Here is an 18,475-nt window from a genome sequence, read left to right on the forward strand (position 1 = left end):
TGTTTGGATATGTCTCTACTAGCTTCACGCAACTAGATTGGGGAATATTTGCTCATTCTTCTTGCGGAATTGTTCGAGTTCACTCAAATTGCGGAGTTAGCGGCGATGGACAGCTCTCTTCCAGTCCATCCTCAGGTTTTCTATTGTTTTTTTAGGTCAGGGCTCTGACTTGGCCACTCAAGGACTTTGACCTTCCTATCCTTAAGCGGCTGTGTTGTTTTTGATGGTGTGTTTAGGGTTATTGTCATGTTGAAAGTTGAACCACCTGCCCATCATTCAGTTTTTAAGCAAAGGGCCACAGATTTTCCTCAAGAATTTGGGTGTACATGGCAGCATCCATTTTTCCATTCAATCCTGAACAATTGTCCAGTCCCCACTGAAGAGAAACATCTCCACAATATAATGTTGCCACCACCATACCATAGGTATGGTATGTTATGGGCAGTGTTCTGTGTTTGTTTGTTTTACAAATATAGCGCTTGAAGTTCAGTCCAATAAGTACAAATTTAGTCTCATCCGACCATAAAGCCTTATGCCACATGGCATCAGAATCCTCCAAATCTGTGACCCTATTCTCAACAACTGAAGATGGGCAGGTGGTTCAGCTTTCAACACGACAATGACCCTAAACACGTCATCAATAACAACGCAATGACTTAATGATAGAAAGGTCAAAGTCCTTGAGTGGCCAAGTCAGAACCCTGACCTAAAAAAACTATAGAAAACCTGAGGATGGATGGGTAGAGAGCACTCCATTGCTGCTTACGCTGCAATTTGACTGAACTCAAACAACTTTGCAAGGAAGAATGGGTAAATATTCCCCATTAATATTCCCCCACTAAGTTAGTAGAGACCTATCCAAACGTACTGATGGCTGTAATTTAAGCAAAAGGTAGCTTTCAATCCAGGGGTACGATCACTTTTCAAACCCTGTTATTGTAGTTTTTCATATTTTATTAAGTGTTTGGAACGGTTGCCTGTTTTTTTGTTGTTTTTTTCGTTATTTGAGTGTTATAAGGCAACATTTGTCAATAAAGCTGGAATGGTTTGATTTTAGGCTGTAGGACAAAAAAAAGTGACTTTCAAAGGGGTATGATGATTTTCTGTAGGCACTGTATCAGCCAGAGCAACATAACAATTACTGCGTGCAACTTTAAATACATGCTGCAAAAGAATGTGAACATGTCTGATGCCATTTCGTTTTTTTGTCAATCATTTTTGGTTAATCTGGAAAACATGAGTATTAAACATTGCTGACAGTTTATTGTACAGAAAGACTGATGGACTCAAGAAATAATCAACATTATATAGTTTATTTATATTTAGAAACATTGTGCTCATCCAGCTAAAAAGAAAATAAACACAACACAGTTTATCAAGAGTTAAGTTCTCTTTGTCGGCACATTAGAAGTCTTGTAACCAGGGTGATGACATCAGGGTGTACCATGCACTCTAGCAGGTCATTGGTGGATATGTATACACCAGCACCTCCTGCCGGTCCATCTGATGTCCCTGCACTTCCTGTTTCCTGATATGCATGCTGACCTAAACTTTGACAATATTCATTTTCACCTCTAGGTTCATCTTTATCAGGTTTATCTTGAGATTGTGGTCTACTTTGGCACAGTAAGAAATCATTATGCCTACAACAAGATGTGTCCTTTAGGCAGGTGCATCTGGGTTTATGAGCCAAATGTACCTCACAAATGACAGGAATAAGATGAGGGCCAAAGGGAATCACGAAGGAAGGGGACTGGTCAGACACTGAAGTCTTGATCTGTCCACTGTAGTCACGTTTTCCAGACCCTACCCTAGGTTGCTCTGAATGCAAGGATGAACCTTCAGTATTGTCTCTCTTCTTATCCATACAGGCCTTTATAGCTAGGTTCAAATACTGCATGTTTTCATCATGAGAAGAGACTCCATCCTACAATGCACAACAATAAAGATGACACAGGTTAACAGTAGTTATGCTTCTATGCCGTATGTCATGGTATCCTGCCTACATGTGTAAGATTGAATAAAAATACCTCAGTAGGGGCCTGGGTAGCTCAGAGAGTATTGACGCTGGCTACCACCCCTGGAGTCGCGAGTTCAAATCCAGGGTGTGCCGAATGACTCCAGCCAGGTCTCCTAAGCAACCAAACTGGCTAGTGGTCACAATTAGTGGTTCTCGCTCTCAATGGGGCGCGTGGTAAGTTGTGCGTGGTTCGTGGAGAGTAGCATGAGCCTCCACATGCTGGGAGTCTCCGCGGTGTCATGCACAACAAGCCACGTGATAACATGTAAAACAAATTGATGTCTCAGAAGCGGAGGCAACTGAGACTTGTCCTTCGCCACCCAGATTGAGGTGAGTAACTGCGCCACCACGAGGACCTACTAAGTAGTGGGAATTGGGCTTTTCAAATTGGGAGAAAAAGGGGATAAAAAAGCACAAGGAATACCTCGGTAGGATTGAGCCATTGGTCGTCATTGTTTAAGCTGGGTGCACTTTTCAGGGCACACACAATGGTCTTAGTAAGAGCTTCTCCTACTCTGGCCTCATCATCCATATCCTATGGCAGAATGAAAAAAACTTTATCAAAGCATCACATACTAGGAGAGTATAACTTTTTAATATCCAAATATATGATTGAGAACACTCTTCCAGCATGAAATATGGAGCAACCACATCACTTGCATCACAAATACTGCATGTAATTTGTACCTGAGAATGTGACTGTTGTCTTTAAAAAACGAAATTGTATACTATTGCTCAAGATTTTAACAACCGAATATCTGGGTTTGCGATGCATCATGAGATCATTGTGGTTTGGGCATATCAGATGGCCTAGTGGATAGAGGGCTTTGCATCTCTTCTCTTATCTTGGAAAAAAATAAAACACATTGCAATGCTAGCTTATATGATGCACCGAGCATACCGGATCGCTGTGTGATAATGCAAGATGCATTTTTATGCCTAGTGGAAACAGCATCTGGTGGCTTTAGCATCTCTTCTCTTATCTTGAAAACACACATACATCACAATGATATCTCACCCACTGAGAGGAAGCAATGATATCACACCAGAAACTAGATTTACATTTCCTGAAGGAAATACCAATGCTTGCAAGGAAGCAAAATAATAGTTTTAATGTTTTAGGTAAAATTAGTTAAAAAAATAGTATACTATTTACAAAAATAGGGTTGGGCTAAATTAATTGCACAAGTTTAAAGAAATATTCTGGGTTCAATACAAGTTAGGCTCAATCGACAGCATTTGTGTCATAATGTTGATTACCACATAAACTAATTTCGACTCGTCCCTCCTTTTCTTTAAAAGAAACTAAAATCTAGGTTACAGTGAGGCACTTATAATAGAAGTGAATGTGAAGCTTATTTTATAAAAGCACTTACATTAATTCTTCTGTTAAAACTCATGTATTACTTGAGCTGTAAAGTTGTTTAAATGTCATTTTTTCTACTGTTTTAAGGTTTGTTGACATTACATTTTCATGCGATAACGAACTTTACACAGAAAAGGTTAGTGAGCGATTTTATCACACTAAAATCATGTAAATATGCATATTGTTTAAATCTTGTGGCTATACTTTTGAAACAGTGAGTATTTTAATGTTTACGGATTGGCCCGCATTCACTGGCATTGTAAGTTAATCAGATTTTCGCTTTTTCTAAAGAAAAGGAGGGACTTTATTAATTTTTGTGGTAATCAATATTATGCCACACATGCTGTCAATTGAGCTTAATTTATACCGAACCTGGAATATTATTTTAATAATTTGGTAAATAGTTTTTTAGTAGAAACTAACCAGAATAATAGAGTAATATCAAAACAGTGCTGCCTTGCAAGCACTAAAAACAGAGAAGTGTCTTACCATCTCAATCCAGGAGTTCACACTGATGGTCACAGGGTCCAACGACTCCACATAGTGCCACCAGTGTCTGGGGACAAACAGAACCTGACGACAGGCAAAAGAAATCAGTTAAAACTCAGTGAGTCAAAAAGATCCTCACAGAACTTTAATTCTTAGAATTTTGGAGCTACAGAGGTGAAACTGCAATTAAGTGTAGATTGTAACACGTTGTGCACAATGGAAACAGTTTGAGAGTGTGTGTTGGAAGAATATTTACCACCAGGTGGTAGCTTTGCTCTATATCAAATTTTATTTGGGTCATGAAAAAACAAATAAATATCCTGGCAATATAGTTTTTCACATACAGAGTTTTTATTCTAAGAAAACTGTATATATTAATAACAAAAGATTGGAACAAACACTGAGTGAAATGTCAAGAACACATCCATCAAAACAAAGACCATGCACATGAGTTAATGGTATTGCAAGACAGCACTGTATTGACTTTTCTCAAACATTCTAGTTAGGGTTTGTTCTAAAACTTATATCCTAAGTATTAAACTTCTGCAATTCATTCAGCCTGAAAATTTTCAGTTTTAAGTGTGTATCTGTTTTAGGCATTTGTAAATGTTTTATTATTCAAGACAGATGTTTGAAAATCTCCTGCAGACTTGCTTTGATAGAATGTTCTGAATTTGAAATGTCATAATTTACCTCACCCTCATGTTGTTCAAAAGCTGTATGAGATTTCATATGGTTTTGGAACAACATGAGGGTGAGTAAATGATGACAGAATTGTCATTTTTGGGGGAACTATCCCTTTACAAGGTAAATTGTAAACAAAACATTTCTAACTGGTGAATTTTGTTTTTGTATTTCTACGAGAGGCAGTGAAGCAGTGTTAGCTCTCTTAGAGAATGGTAGCTTGTGTCTCTCATCTTCATTAGTATGCTGTGAAAAGTGTGAGCGCTCCCAGAGAGTACTCTCGCTGTGTTGGACCGCCGCTAATTGCCTTGCCACCGTCTCGCCTTTAATAGAGCTTGAGCAAAGAGGTTTCACACACGCTGCTGGAATCTGAAGAAGGGGGGTGTGCTAAAAAACACACACACATTAATGTTGTCTGTTGTATCTACACTTGGCTTACACTGACTGAACACAAAGGCGACCTATTATAGTGATGAGGCACCCAGAAAGACTGGATTCCAGAGAGGAATGTTATGGTGAATGCTTCAGAAAAGTATGCTTAATGACATCACTCCAGGGTAATTTTGCACAAGCTTAAATAAGTGTGCAGTTATAAATTGGAAATCCTTTGTAATATCTGATATTCAAACAACCAGAACCCCTTTGTCTGCAAATAGAAAACAAGTGAAAAAGATTCAAAAATAGATTTTCAAATTTTCTTACGAAAATGTAAGTGGTGCTTCCCCATGCAAAACTCACTTCCATGATGCTTGGGTGTTTGCCGGGACGTTGCTATGTGGATCCTAAGTGGTTCTGAGTGTTTTTTAGCATGCTGCTATGCAGTTGTTAGGACATTGCTAGGTGGTTGGTTACTGGCAGAGTCCAGTCCCCAAGCTCTATGATCATGTTTGTCCCTAGATAAACCCCAACCCTAAATATGAGCAATGGTTAAAGTGATGCTTGTCTTAGTGAACACCATTAAAGACACAATAGAGTGTAACAGTAGTGTTCGAGAAAAAGTCCCATTCATTTTTTCAATGAGAAACTGATTTTAACGATAACTTAAAAACCTTTCAAGACAGAGAAGGGTCAATCCATCTAGTCACAAGATGTAAATATCTTACATGTTAACCTGATTTTAGTATCGCTTACCATTTTTTGGAGAACGAGTATGATTACTGATACTTCCTTTTCAGCACTCGCCGATGCCGATGCCAGTTTTGTTGTCTGAATTCCATATTCAACAGTTTATTACAATTTTATCATCAAAATGAGGTTTAAATAAATGAATGACAACTGTTATCAAATGAAAATAGAACATTTAATTTTCAACATACAGTAATATTATATTATTTTGTATAAATTGAATAGCTTTTATACAGATCCTCACAGCAGTCTAAACTACAACTTTGGAGTTATTTTTGTCAAATAAAGAGCTGCACAACAGAGCAGCACAGATGTTATATATTGCTTAAATATAAGATAACTATTATTGATTTATTATTAGTAGTAGTAGAAGTAGTAATACAGTGCATATTACACAACTATAGTGATTTTATATTCTATCATACTTTTCCATATTAATGGAGCTTTTATTTTGGCGGAAGCTTTTATTTTGGAGTGAAGCCTCTCGATTTCTGTGTGTTTGATGGTAGCTTATCACCTCTGGGAAATCAGGTCGCTACGTGACCCAGTGTGATTATTAAACAGCAAAAGGCTTTATTTAATAAATATGTAGTCTGTATGTACTGCACGCTACATAGTGAATTAGCACTCTGCTCGCTGTCATCTGCTACAAACAGAGCACACAATACTCATGATGGTGTTTTAGAGCTTAGTATGAGCAGCTGGCTTCACATTTACATTCAAACATTCTTAAAACAAGATCTATTTACTTTGAAGCACGCAGCACATGCAAACAATATATTTATCTAATTAAATCACAGCCTTTGCGGTTTAATAACGACACTAGGACATAATGTGATTTTAATTTGAGCACTGTATGTTTACGCAATGACATTCGTACGTCAGATGGTAATGTTTTTTGTATCGGATCATTTTTACGAACATGAGTACAAATATATTAGCGCAGTTTCAGACCCAATTCCGATACCAATATTGATGCCAGGACGTCCATAATGTTAACACGTACAGTATAATGTATAGTCTGGTGACTATACTTTTGCAACAGTGTGTATTTACACATTTATGAACTGCATTTACTACATTCATTTCCACTGTAACTGCTTTACTGAAACAGAAGTTGCTGTACCAATTGGAATTCACCTCAAAACAGCTTAGCACTGGCCAAATACTCCCATGAAGCATTGGGAATGACATAATTTACCTGACCAGGCTTCAGAGTGACTGTGTGAACTTGAGCTCTTCTGAAAGCCGGAAACTTCTTCTGGTCAGGATGGACTACACTGACCTGACTGAACACACTAGACTCCTCGTATGGTATACGTGTTGGGTAGAGGCAAGATGTGTCGTCAGGGGGGAAGAGATGCCATCGTTTTCTGGTGACAGAATGCCACAAAACATTATTAAGATCCGCCTGAATGAATATGATGCTACTGGCTGGAATTTGTGATCACTCAATTTCTCAGTTTCACATTAAGACCAGCTTTAATCATTAGATATTACACAATACACAGAGTGAACTGTGACTAGGAGATTTCGACACAAGGATTCGCAATAAGCAATTACAGATACAAGACAAGCTCCACAGAGAGATAAGATGGAGGATGGTCTCCATCACTGTCAGTTCAGCTTCACACAATGGAGAAAATCTCAATAGCTTCTCACATCAATATTTTTGTCTCTTATGCAGAGGGAAAACATTACTAGCCATCAGAGCCATAGCCTAGCAGGCTGCGCTCGTGACATGTGGTGCTGATGCATCACGGGTGTCCGGAGTTCGAGTCGCTGCTCGTGAGGATCTTTCCCGCTCCCATTCCCACTCTTCTCCCCTGTCATCTTTCCTGTGGAGTTATGAGTTATGTCAACTCTGTCATTAAAAGCCTACAAAAGGCCAAAAGAAATAGCTCAGGAGTGGATCAAGAACATGCCATTCCTCCTTATTTATCAGTTATAAATGAAATTAGATAGTCACCCAGGACTAGATGTTATACTTGACTGAATTGACGTTTCTTATAAAACCTTTTGATCTAAATGTGTAAACTTAAATGCATTAAATTGTACGATTGTCTTTACAAAAATAAAAACCAACAAGAGCCCAGCATACATGGGAACTCCTTTAAAAAAGTATCTAAGGTGGATGGATCATGTAGTTGGTTGAGAGAATGCCTAGAGTGTGCAGTGCTGTAATCTAGGCAAATGATGACTGCTTTGAAGAAGCTAAAATATTCAATATTTTTTATTTGATTACCATTATTTTGATCGCTAAAGTTAGATAACAGATTAAAAAAAAAAAACACAAGATGAATTCACTACAAAATTAAAATATCTGGGGCATTTTCATTTATGACTATGGTTCTTACCTGCCTTGGACCTGGAAGACAAGATTGCAACCATAGGAATCAAGATGGCATGGAGTGTTAGCACCCTGTGTGCCGATCCAAAGCGTGCTATCTCGTCCATCACGGCCGGGAAAGCCAAAGTCTGACCATACCACATCCTGCAATTATAATGACTGTGTTTAAACATATATAAATATACTGGTGTATCCTCTTTGAAGTAGTTCTGAAAAAAAGGTTCTAATTGGAATAGTACGTTTTACTGTTATTAATGTCCTGACTATACATTGTGATCAGTTTAATGCCACTTTGGTGAATAAAAGTACTAATTTCTTTCCATAAGAGCAAAATCTGTACATTATTCCAAACTTTTGGCTACCAGTGTGTGTGTGTGTGTGTGTGTGTGTGTGTGTGTGTGTGTGTGTGTGTGTGTATATATATATATATATATATATATATATATATATATATATATATATAAAAACAATTTGATACATTTTTTGTGTCAATTCAATATAATAAACAGGATGTTGCTCAGAAAGGTGGATAATTAAGCCATTACCATTTCCAGATGACTTTAAATGAGATGTAATCAAGCCCTCAGCAATGTTTAAACTACCCAATTCATCATTAAAGAGAGGCCCATGTCTACACATTCTCTGGGTGCCCTAGTTGGAAGGGAGAACACTGGCACCTCATTAGCATTTATTATGATTTATAAAAACTGAAAGCCAGAACTAATAATTCGGTCATTGTTCTCTTGGGAAAAACAAAATAAAATTAATGTTCGCAGAATGACACAGTTACACCATAGTATATTTATAATCGGAATAGTAAAAAAACAATGAGTGATTATTTGGTCTTCATATATTTTATTCTGTGTGCTACCATACATTTTCATGAGATGCTGTAACAATTTTAATACACAGCTTCACACCAAACATACCAAAGTAAAAGTAATCATCCTCAGTGGACAGGGAATACATATTAATTATCATCCCACTGTTTATTATTTGATGCTGATGCCATTGATGTGCCCAATGAGCTGTAGTGTTCCATTTCTTGAAACATTGTTCTCAAGCATAACTGGCATGCAGAAAAAGGCAAATGGGTTAATGTGGTGCTTGATGAGGTCTGAGAAAATGATTGATAGAGGGAGAAAATTAGGAGAATTGTGTCTTGTCCAATTGAATGTATTTTTTTATTGAGCTAAAGAGTTAAAACACTAGTATTTGCCTTAATTGTCAGACAGAATATACATCAATGAAAAAAACATTATATAATTTTAATAAAATGTACTAAATAATACTAACGCACATTATATACAGTAATAAAAATGTACTATACAGTGTACTTAAGTCACAATTAAATATAAACATGAATGCCATTGCATGAAATATACACAATATCAAACCAAGTGTCATTTTTTTGTACAGAAAGATAGCCAAGAACTCTTTTCAAGCAAAACATTTAACAAAAAAGTTTGAAAGGTTTTAATGATATATATAAATAGATATGCTGTTCGAATTTAGAACAATGAGAGCAAAGGCACTCATGCAAACTTGAGGGGACCTGGCAGACATAAAGCTAAAGGCAGAGACCGCTAAAATCCTGTCACTCTGCGCGTGTCCTTTCATTCTGCTCACACCCTAAGACACACCATATTTACATGCACCATGTGTCTCGCTTTTCTAAAACCCTATTTTTAAATGCAACTTATTAGGGGTCCAAGCACCGATGGTGCAGCAACCCTATTTAATTTTTTCTGATTTTCTTATTATTTTTATTTCTGCCCTAAAAGTGTCTGGGTGTCAGAGACTGTAAGTCGTAGAGATTCCAAACTTCTCAGGATGATTCCAAATCCCCCTCACTACTCAGGCACCCACACACCCAGCCATCAGACACTTGGTGGCACTATAATAAGCACTTTTGCGTAAGGACAAGAATCAAAATAATTTTTTCCTGATTCCTTGAGTACAAATGTATATCTCCAATTTCATTTCCGTTTATAAGATGTTTCCACCATTTTTAATTTTGGGGAAAATTAACTTTTTTCAAACTCCTCCAAAGCTGTATTTCCAACTTGCATGAATTTTGGTATGCATCATTTATGGAGACTCCTTACAAAATGTTTTCCGAAGAATTTAATTTCGTCAAGGCGTTACGAAGATATAAGCCACCGAATTGGTCAGGTGTCATCCATAAAACTGAATTTGACCTATATCTACCAAACTAAAAGTTCAAACCTTGCGAAACTTGATACACATTCTGACATTCTGAGGCTGCACGCCAAGTCGCGTCAAATTCTGCCTATAGGGGGCGCTACAACTGAAAAAATGCTCATAACTCCACAGCTGTATGATCAATGATGTTGAAAATTGGTTTGCATCTTCTATGGCCCAAAGGCATTTGGAAAAGACAACAAACATGGCCGCCAGCAGCCAATCAAATTTCAGCAGCTAATAAAATCAAATTTGAATGGCCGGCCAGTACAAAATTAGAGATATTCATAAACAGTGTCAAAATGAGGCTGTGAACCAAGTTTTGTGAGAATCGGCCACAAAATGGCACAACAACAAAAAACATTTACATTTTTGCTAATTACTCCACATCCGAGCACATTAAAATCAAAATGATTTTTACCTCTAAATCCTTGCGTCAAGTCCTACAAAATGTATATATCAGTTTTATTTAATTTTATAAAATGTTTCTGCCATTCTGATTTACTGAAAAGCCTACATTTTTAAATACTCCTAGGTCGTTAATCAGATCTTCACCAAACTTGGCCCAGGTCAGCGCTAGACCATGCAGGCGTTAAATCGTCTAGAAGATACAATCTGATATATTTGACTAGTGTGGCCCATTATGACTAATATTCCTGTATCTTGAGTGCACAAATGCCAAACTTCACAAAACTGTGTAAATATGGAAAACAGGACATTCTGAGTATTCATACTAAATGATTCGCGCTGGGTGGATGGCACGACTCGAACACGCGAAATCGCTTCATTCATCAAATTTTTAAACTCAAGCAAGAAATCCGCATGACGCATTGTCGCGAAGGCCTATCAGCATTGAGATTGTCTGGCTGTCACTGACGTACTGACGTAGTAGCAGAAGAAATCTGGAAAAATGGATGAAAAAATTGTAGTAGTGGTGTGCGGGCACCCGGAATTGTATGACACAACGTCATACATGTACAGAGACCGGATGAAAAAAGACATCACTCTGAGGAAAGTAAGCGAGGAAGTTGGACTACCTGGATAGTTCTGAAAATATGCGTGTCTACTTGAACGCGAGTTTAAATACAAATTTATAATCCAGCGGTTAAACTCTCGCGAGCAATGCAAGGTGAAACTTTTCTTTGCGTTGTATGTGAATGCACCATAAGGCTTTCATAAGTGTATGAATGCATATACATTTATTTGAAGAAACTTGGTACAATGACAATGTCTTCTGACATTTATAATATTAGTTTGCATATAAATCTGTGATTTCCAAAATGATACACATAATCAAATGTCAAATACATTTTTACATATAAACATTTTGAAAACATATTTGTCAAGTTGTCAGACATGATTAACTGTCACATTGTTTTAGAGATATGTTTACATATGTCTGGAATTATATTATGTATTTATTTTTCCATTATCCCTGTTTCTGTCTTACATCATTTCTATATGGCTGTGTCCAAAATCTGTAAAATGCTTCCAGCCCAAAAATGCCCCACAGGCATACTATGGCAAGGCTCTTGCCCATGAAAACAATTGTTTTTTTCCTACTATGACAAGACAATTAATTTTGTGGGATCATATCTCCCAATTAGAATGTCGTAGAGACATAGGGGTGGGCATATTTCACTCAGGCTACAATCAGTCTTTAAGTATTATCTTGGATATGGCGTACCCATGCCCAAGCAACCATTTACTGTACCCTAGCAACCACCCCCATAGACTTCCATTCAAAATGGCTCTGAAGAATATATTCAGAACAGAATTTTGTAGACATTAGGTATTGGATCTTCTGAGTCAGGTTAGTACTCAAATAAGTAGCAAATAATAATCTCTCTGGTCACTGGCTAGCCACACCCTAGAAACCATTTAGAGCACCCTAGCAACCAGCCCTATTGACTTCTATTAAAAAAGGCTGAGAGGGGTATCTATGGATCAGAATGGACTTTAGACATGACAGTTGGCTTGTTTCGATTGGGTGAGTAATCAGTCTTCATGTATCCACTTGAAAAAATGTTTAGCCACACCCAAGCAACCATTTAGAGTACCCTAGCAACCAGCCCCATTGACTTCCATTCAAAATGGCTGAGTATGATATCTTTGGATCAGAATATCCTAGAGAAATGACAGTTGGCTTGTTTTACTTGGGTGAGCAATCAGACTTTGGGTATACATCATGGAAACTACTTAGCCACGCCTTAGAAAGCATTTAGAACCCCTAGCAACCAAACCTCAATGACTTCCATTCAAAATGTTTAGATGGGGATCTCAGGATCAGAATGTCATACAGACTTCTGGTTTCCTTCATTGGACTCACGGTAGAAAGGAGCCTTTTGAGTATCACCTTGGTAACTGCCTAGCAACCAGATGGGGTTACCCTAGCAACCAAGTAACAAAACATATATCTCTGCACAAGAACATAGTAGAGAATTCTGGTTTCTTTCATGTGACTCAGACAAAACAAATAAAATAAACAAAAATCTAATTTTTGGCCATAACTCTTGAATTGTTTTGCTACAAAAGATATGGATTCAACCAATGGAGTTCTATGGATTAATTTTATGATTCCTTTATGTGCGTTTTACGGTTTCAAAAGTTCGGTACAAACCTTTCAGCAAATTTAGGTTAGGGAGGACCTATTATGTCAATTTGTATTATTTGGCATCCACTGGATCATTTCTGTCAATTCTGATTATATTGTTTATTTCTTCACATGTGCTTGGATCTCGATGATTGTGTGAAAAATTCCTATTACAATTTTTAAACAAAATTTCAGAACTTATTAAAATACTTCAGAGTTCTCATCAAACAAATCCTCCATGTGCAGCAATGACAGCTTTGCAGATCCTTGTAATTCCAGCTGTCAGTCTGTCCATACACTCCGGTGACATTTCACCCCACATTTCCTGTAGCAATTGCCATAGATGTGGATGTCTTGTCAGGCACTTCTCACGCACCTTACAGTCTAGCTGATCCCACAAAAGCTCAATGGGTTTAAGATCCATAACACTCTTTTCCAATTATCTGTTGTCCAATGTCTGTGTTTATTTGCCCACTCAAACCTTTTCTTTTTGTTTTCTTTTTGGCTTTTTCTTTAAAATTCTTCCCATAAGGCCTGCGCCCCTGAGTCTTCTCTTTACTGTTCTTCATGAAACTGGTGTTGAGCGGGTAGAATTCAATGAAGCTGTCAGCTGAGAACATGTGAGGCGTATATTTCTCAAACTAGAGCCTCTGATGTACTTATCCACTTGTTTAATTGTACATCTGGCCCCCACATCTCATTCTGTCCTTGTTAGAGCCAGTTGTCCTTTGTCTTTGAAGACTGTTATGTACACGTTTGTATGAATTCTTCACTTTTGTTGGCAATTTCAAGCATTGTACAGCCTTCATTACTCAAAACAATGATTGACTGATGAGTTTCTAGAGAAAGCTGTTTATTTTTTTGCTATTTTTAACTTAATATTGACCTTAAGACATGCCAGTCTATTGCATACCGAGGCAATTCAAAAACAAACACAAAGACAATGTTAAGCCTCATTTAATGAACCAAATAGCTTTCAACTGTGTTTGATATAATTATATAATATAGAGATTTTCTTGTACCAAATTAGCAATTTAGCATGATTACTCAAGGATAAAGTGTTGGAATGATGGCTGCTGGAATTGGGGCCTGTCTAGATTTGATCAAAAAATACTTTTTTCAAATAGTGCAATGCTGATGTTTATTGCATCAGTAATGCCCTGACTATACTTTGTGGTCAGTTGAATGCCACTTTGGTGAAGTAAAGTACCAATTTCCTTCCGAAACAGCTAAATCTTTACATTATTCCAAACGTTTTGCCATCAGTGTATTATCTATTTTTATTTTTTACTGAATAATGATGGAGCAACACAATTTGTTTGAAAATAAAGAATGTATTTAGAATTTTTGTAATTTTTTTTTAGAGGTGGCCTTTTACCCCACACCAGGGTTAAAGGCCCCCACATTTGGGTTAAAAGGCCCCCTTAGGAGGGTTACAGTGATATTGTGTAGATATAGAGACAATAGTTACAGGGCAAAATTTGTCAACTTAGACAAATACATTTGAGACCACAGATTGCATTTTTGAGTAATAAATGAAGATAATGCTTATTCAAAATAACCACTTCAGAAAAGGGTGCACCATTTCCTGTTAATTTAAATCCCATTTGGATTTACACATCTCAAGTATTCTAAAAAAAATGAATCTGTGAGTCAATGTGAGCCCACTTTGAACATGTTCAGAACAAATCTTTCCCGCCCACCTAAGAAAAACAATGTGTGCTTTTTATTGCCAATTATTGTCCTTTCATTACTAAATTAAATATTTGATCAAATTACCTCAAAATCAAACTTTAGTTATTGCAAGCAATAATCTCATGGATCTGGGACATTTTTCAGTGTATAGTGACAAACAATGGTTAAGGAAAGTGCTGTGGTAGTTTTTGTTGCTAGTAAGTGTTTTAGGAAAATAAAATCACGGTCTGGTCACCTTGTCGGGTTTAGGTTCTATCTGACTGGACCGTGGCAGTATCAGCCTGCCTTTGTGTTCTCCCTTTGTGTAAGCGCATGAGTCCGGTTGTTTGGACCGTTGTGTGATCTCCGGTGATGACATGGTTCTGTCAACCGGTCAGGTTGGGCTTTGTCTGACGAAGACAATGACATCTTCGCCCCTTGTCTGTCTTGTGTTTTGTATTCGTGTTTTGTGTGGGCGCACGTGTCTGGCAGTGGGTTATCGCTGTGCATGATTTGAGCCCTCCAGTGATGTCACGGTCACGGCACCTAGCCAGGTTGTGTTCGCCTGTGGAGGATCGTGGCATCATTGCCCCTTGTCTGTTTTGTGAAAGCATGTTTATGTTTTACCCTTATGTGTCTCAGGTGCTGCTTGCATGCTGAATCAGCGTTTCCATGGGAACCCTGAATGTTTCCATGGGAACGCTGATCATTACAACCTTCAGCTGCGAGCGACAACTGCCTCGTGTTTGTTTCTCTTATTTAAACCCCCACATGTGTCATGTCTAATGTGGGATCATTGTTTATTGCTACTGTGTTGTGTTTAACTGTGCTCTTGTGCAGTAGGAGCTGGCTGCGGTTTGTTCCAGAAGAGGAATTACTTTCTGTGCTCGTTGGCTGCCACCCTCGCCAGTTTGGTGCCCAGTTGTTAAGGAGGAGAATTCCTCAGATCTCTGCCCATGTCTCAGGGGAGGATCAAGTTTGCCTGGGCTTGTTTGATTTGAGTATGAATAGGAAATGTTTTGTGTTTGATTAATAAATCCAAAAGATTGAACTTTCCCTCATGCATTAATGTATGATTTATTGTTCCACGATATATCTCGAAACAGACGGATGACGAAATCACTCTGATGGAAGCACTGAAAGCACATAATAGTAGCAGGCATTTGCAGTCTAGTAATCATGCACCATATTGCGATTATAGTTTAAATGTAATTAACTGTGCAGCCTTAATAGATACTGATGTCTCAGGCATCAAAGTCTGCAGATTTTAAAGCATTACAGATGGTTTCCCAGAGGCATACTATCTATTGTGGACTTCCAAGAACCATATCACTCAATCGCAGTCCAAATCACTGATAGATGACATACAAATTTGCATCCCTTAAAACATCCCCCCCAAAAAAAAACATGTATTGATTTTTTTAAATGAAAGTAATGGAAGTGGAATTGAGATGTTTACCTTAAACATAGCAGGTTTGTCCTGGAAAAGCTGGGCAATATACTTGTAATCAGCATAAGCCCAGAATTCTTTGTTGTGATAGGCAGAAAATGGCCCAACATTTGATTCACCATCTTTTGCAGTCCAGCAAAGAAACTCTTTAAGGGTTGCATCAATGTAGGAGCAGTCAGTTTCAAAAAGAGGAGCTGTAACAAACAAAAAGAAAAGTAGTGTAAATAACCCAAGATGGTTTATTCAAAATGCACAAACTGGAAAGGCAAATCATTTTAAGAACTTTCTTAAAGTAAATATAAAATGGTGTTCACAAAGATATTCAATGAGAAAAATGTAAGACAGGACTTGATTTTATCTATTGGTATTGGCATTAAATCGTAAAATGTGGGCATTCCATTATGAAATGGAGCCAGGTGATTTTATGAAGGCAATTTTTTTCAAAGAATTGCATGCAACAATTAATCGTACATAATAAGACCAGGAATGTGTATCAAAAAGCACTGTAAATAGGGTCAATTTTGATTCATGTTGACATTAATGAAATTGACAGTATAAACAAATTTGTTAAATTACACCAGGCAGAAGATGTTGTGTGGTCAAAAAGCCTAACGAAGTTAGACGAAGAGTTTAAAACTGGTAATGACATTGTGGGGATAAAAGACCTGCCTGTATTACTCTTAGTATTCTAAAAATAAATAAATAAATATTTAGTCCCTAGAAGACTGTTCATGTTGTTTTGTTGCTGTTACAAATTTCTCCCATCAATAACATTGTAACTTAAAATATAAATTCAAGAACTTTAATTTATTCAGAATAAAAACTAACATTTATTATACTTATTATTGTACAATCAAACTGCTGAACACATGGATTCAAATCGAACATGTATCCATTGTAAACATATTTAGTGTGATTTCTCAAGAAAGTTAACTACCTTACCCAATTTAGATTGTTAAAAACAAAGGTGAGGAATACTCTTGAGAAAGGAACACAATGCTACATGGGCGTTGTCCTATCGCAAGCAAATAAACAACATTTCATTTCCTGGGGGTACTCAGTCCTGTTCCTTTTAATCTAACTTCCTGAGAAATTTAGTAAGTTCCAACCCTACTCTAATGTACACTGATTATTTATTAATAAACTTGATAGCCTTTTATCTGCATGACTTACCACTATCCGCAGTCCTTTTCCCTATACGGAAACGCATTCTCTCTGTAAGTCTTGATGACAGGTGCTCTACGGTCCATTGCAATGCTGGCCAGTCTGCGGTCATGTTCAGGAACACAGCAGGTTTCTGCAAAGACTGGACAATACTCCTTGTCTCCTCTGGGGTGAAAGGTTTAGAAGCCATTCTGCACAAAGATACAGAGAGAGAGGATTTAAAGGGATAGTTCACCCAAAAATGAAAATTCTCTCATAATTCACTCATCCTCATGCCATCCCAGATGTTTATGACTTTTTATCTTCTGCAGAACACAAATTAAGATTTTTAGATTTTAGATTTAGATTGCCATTTTTAACCATATGGTACATTCAAACCATCTGCCATTAATTTTGACACCTACACATAATTCTATATGATGTCCTCTATATATGTCAGTGTGTTTCTTGCGGTTAGATTTTTTTTCAGCTCTGTAAGGTCCATATGTAAGTAAATGGTGATCAGGCCTTTTTAAATCACATAAATATGACTCCAGTGGTTAAATATGTCTTTAGATGTGATAGAATAGGTTTGGGTTAGAAACAGATCAATATTTAAGTCCTTTTCACTATAATTGTTTACTTCTGGTCGCTCCCGAATGCGCATTATTACTGCAAAATGGGTGCTCTCATTGGAGAGTGACAAGAAGTAAACAAATAAAGTAAAAAGGACTTATATATTGATCTGTCTCCCACGCAAAGTGATCGTATCACTTTAGAAGACATTAATTTAACTACTGCTTTTTAGAGCTTTAAAGTGCGGATCACTATTCACTTGCATTGTATCATGGACCCACAGAGCTGAGATATTTTTCTAAAAATCTTCATTTGTATTCTGCAGAAAAAATAAAGGCAGCATGTCACCATTCACTTATCTCTCCGACATACTGTAATATCGTGATCATTTACTATGTGTCTGGGAATCACAAAGTAAAAATCATTAACTACTTGATCAAAGCTCGGTGGCTAGTATACTGACAACTCTAAATAGACTTGGCAGATGATGTGTTTTTTGGACTGTGAGCAAATACAAGTTCTTTCTAACACTGTTTATAGTCACTTTATGTACTGCATCTCTAAAAGCAAATAAAACAGATTCAAATGTATGTGCGCCTACCTCAAGTCCCTTTTCCGGTTAGTAAACAAAACTCACGTGAGAATCGCCGATGTTTCTCAACAACATGTTGGTGAACGAATCAGCCGCCATTTTGGCGCCAAAAAGATATGAAGCGCACTATGGGTTTACGAAAAATTTGATCCAACATGGAGAACAACACGCTCAGTTTCAAGCAGACGTCATTTCCGTCCCGACACCG

At 37.3% G+C, this 18,475-nt stretch overlaps 1 protein-coding gene across 2 annotated transcripts; it reads right to left on the reverse strand.

Moving 5' to 3' along the window:
- Nucleotides 1-1,294: 1,294 nt before the first annotated feature.
- On the reverse strand, nt 1,295-18,409 carry hspbap1 (hspb associated protein 1). Of its 2 annotated transcripts, none has more exons than XM_052142462.1 (8): nt 18,313-18,409; nt 17,130-17,311; nt 15,966-16,150; nt 8,042-8,178; nt 6,886-7,057; nt 3,876-3,959; nt 2,445-2,555; nt 1,295-1,927 (listed from the first exon to the last, which is right to left on the reverse strand). In XM_052142462.1, the coding sequence occupies exons 2-8, from the start codon at nt 17,308-17,310 to the stop codon at nt 1,376-1,378; spliced, it is 1,422 nt and encodes a 473-aa protein (XP_051998422.1). In that variant the 5' UTR covers nt 17,311; nt 18,313-18,409; the 3' UTR covers nt 1,295-1,375. The 2 variants fall into 2 exon arrangements, with proteins under 2 accessions (XP_051998422.1, XP_051998421.1); XM_052142461.1 differs by having other exon boundaries at nt 18,277-18,409.
- Between the last annotated feature and the right edge of the window lie 66 nt (nt 18,410-18,475).

The sequence above is a fragment of the Xyrauchen texanus genome, chromosome 14, assembly GCF_025860055.1.
Source record: "Xyrauchen texanus isolate HMW12.3.18 chromosome 14, RBS_HiC_50CHRs, whole genome shotgun sequence".
Lineage (NCBI taxonomy): Eukaryota > Metazoa > Chordata > Actinopteri > Cypriniformes > Catostomidae > Xyrauchen > Xyrauchen texanus.

Excerpts from the sequence above, each read along its gene's own strand:
- hspbap1 (XM_052142462.1), bottom strand. The coding sequence starts at position 17,310 with ATGGCTTCTAAACCTTTCACCCCAGAGGAGACAAGGAGTATTGTCCAG. Across the intron at positions 8,179-15,965 it reads ACAAACCTGCTATGTTTAAG|GATGTGGTATGGTCAGACTT; the intron begins GTAAACATCTCA and ends TTATAATTGCAG. Across the intron at positions 3,960-6,885 it reads TCACTCTGAAGCCTGGTCAG|GTTCTGTTTGTCCCCAGACA; the intron begins GTAAATTATGTC and ends GCCTGTCGTCAG.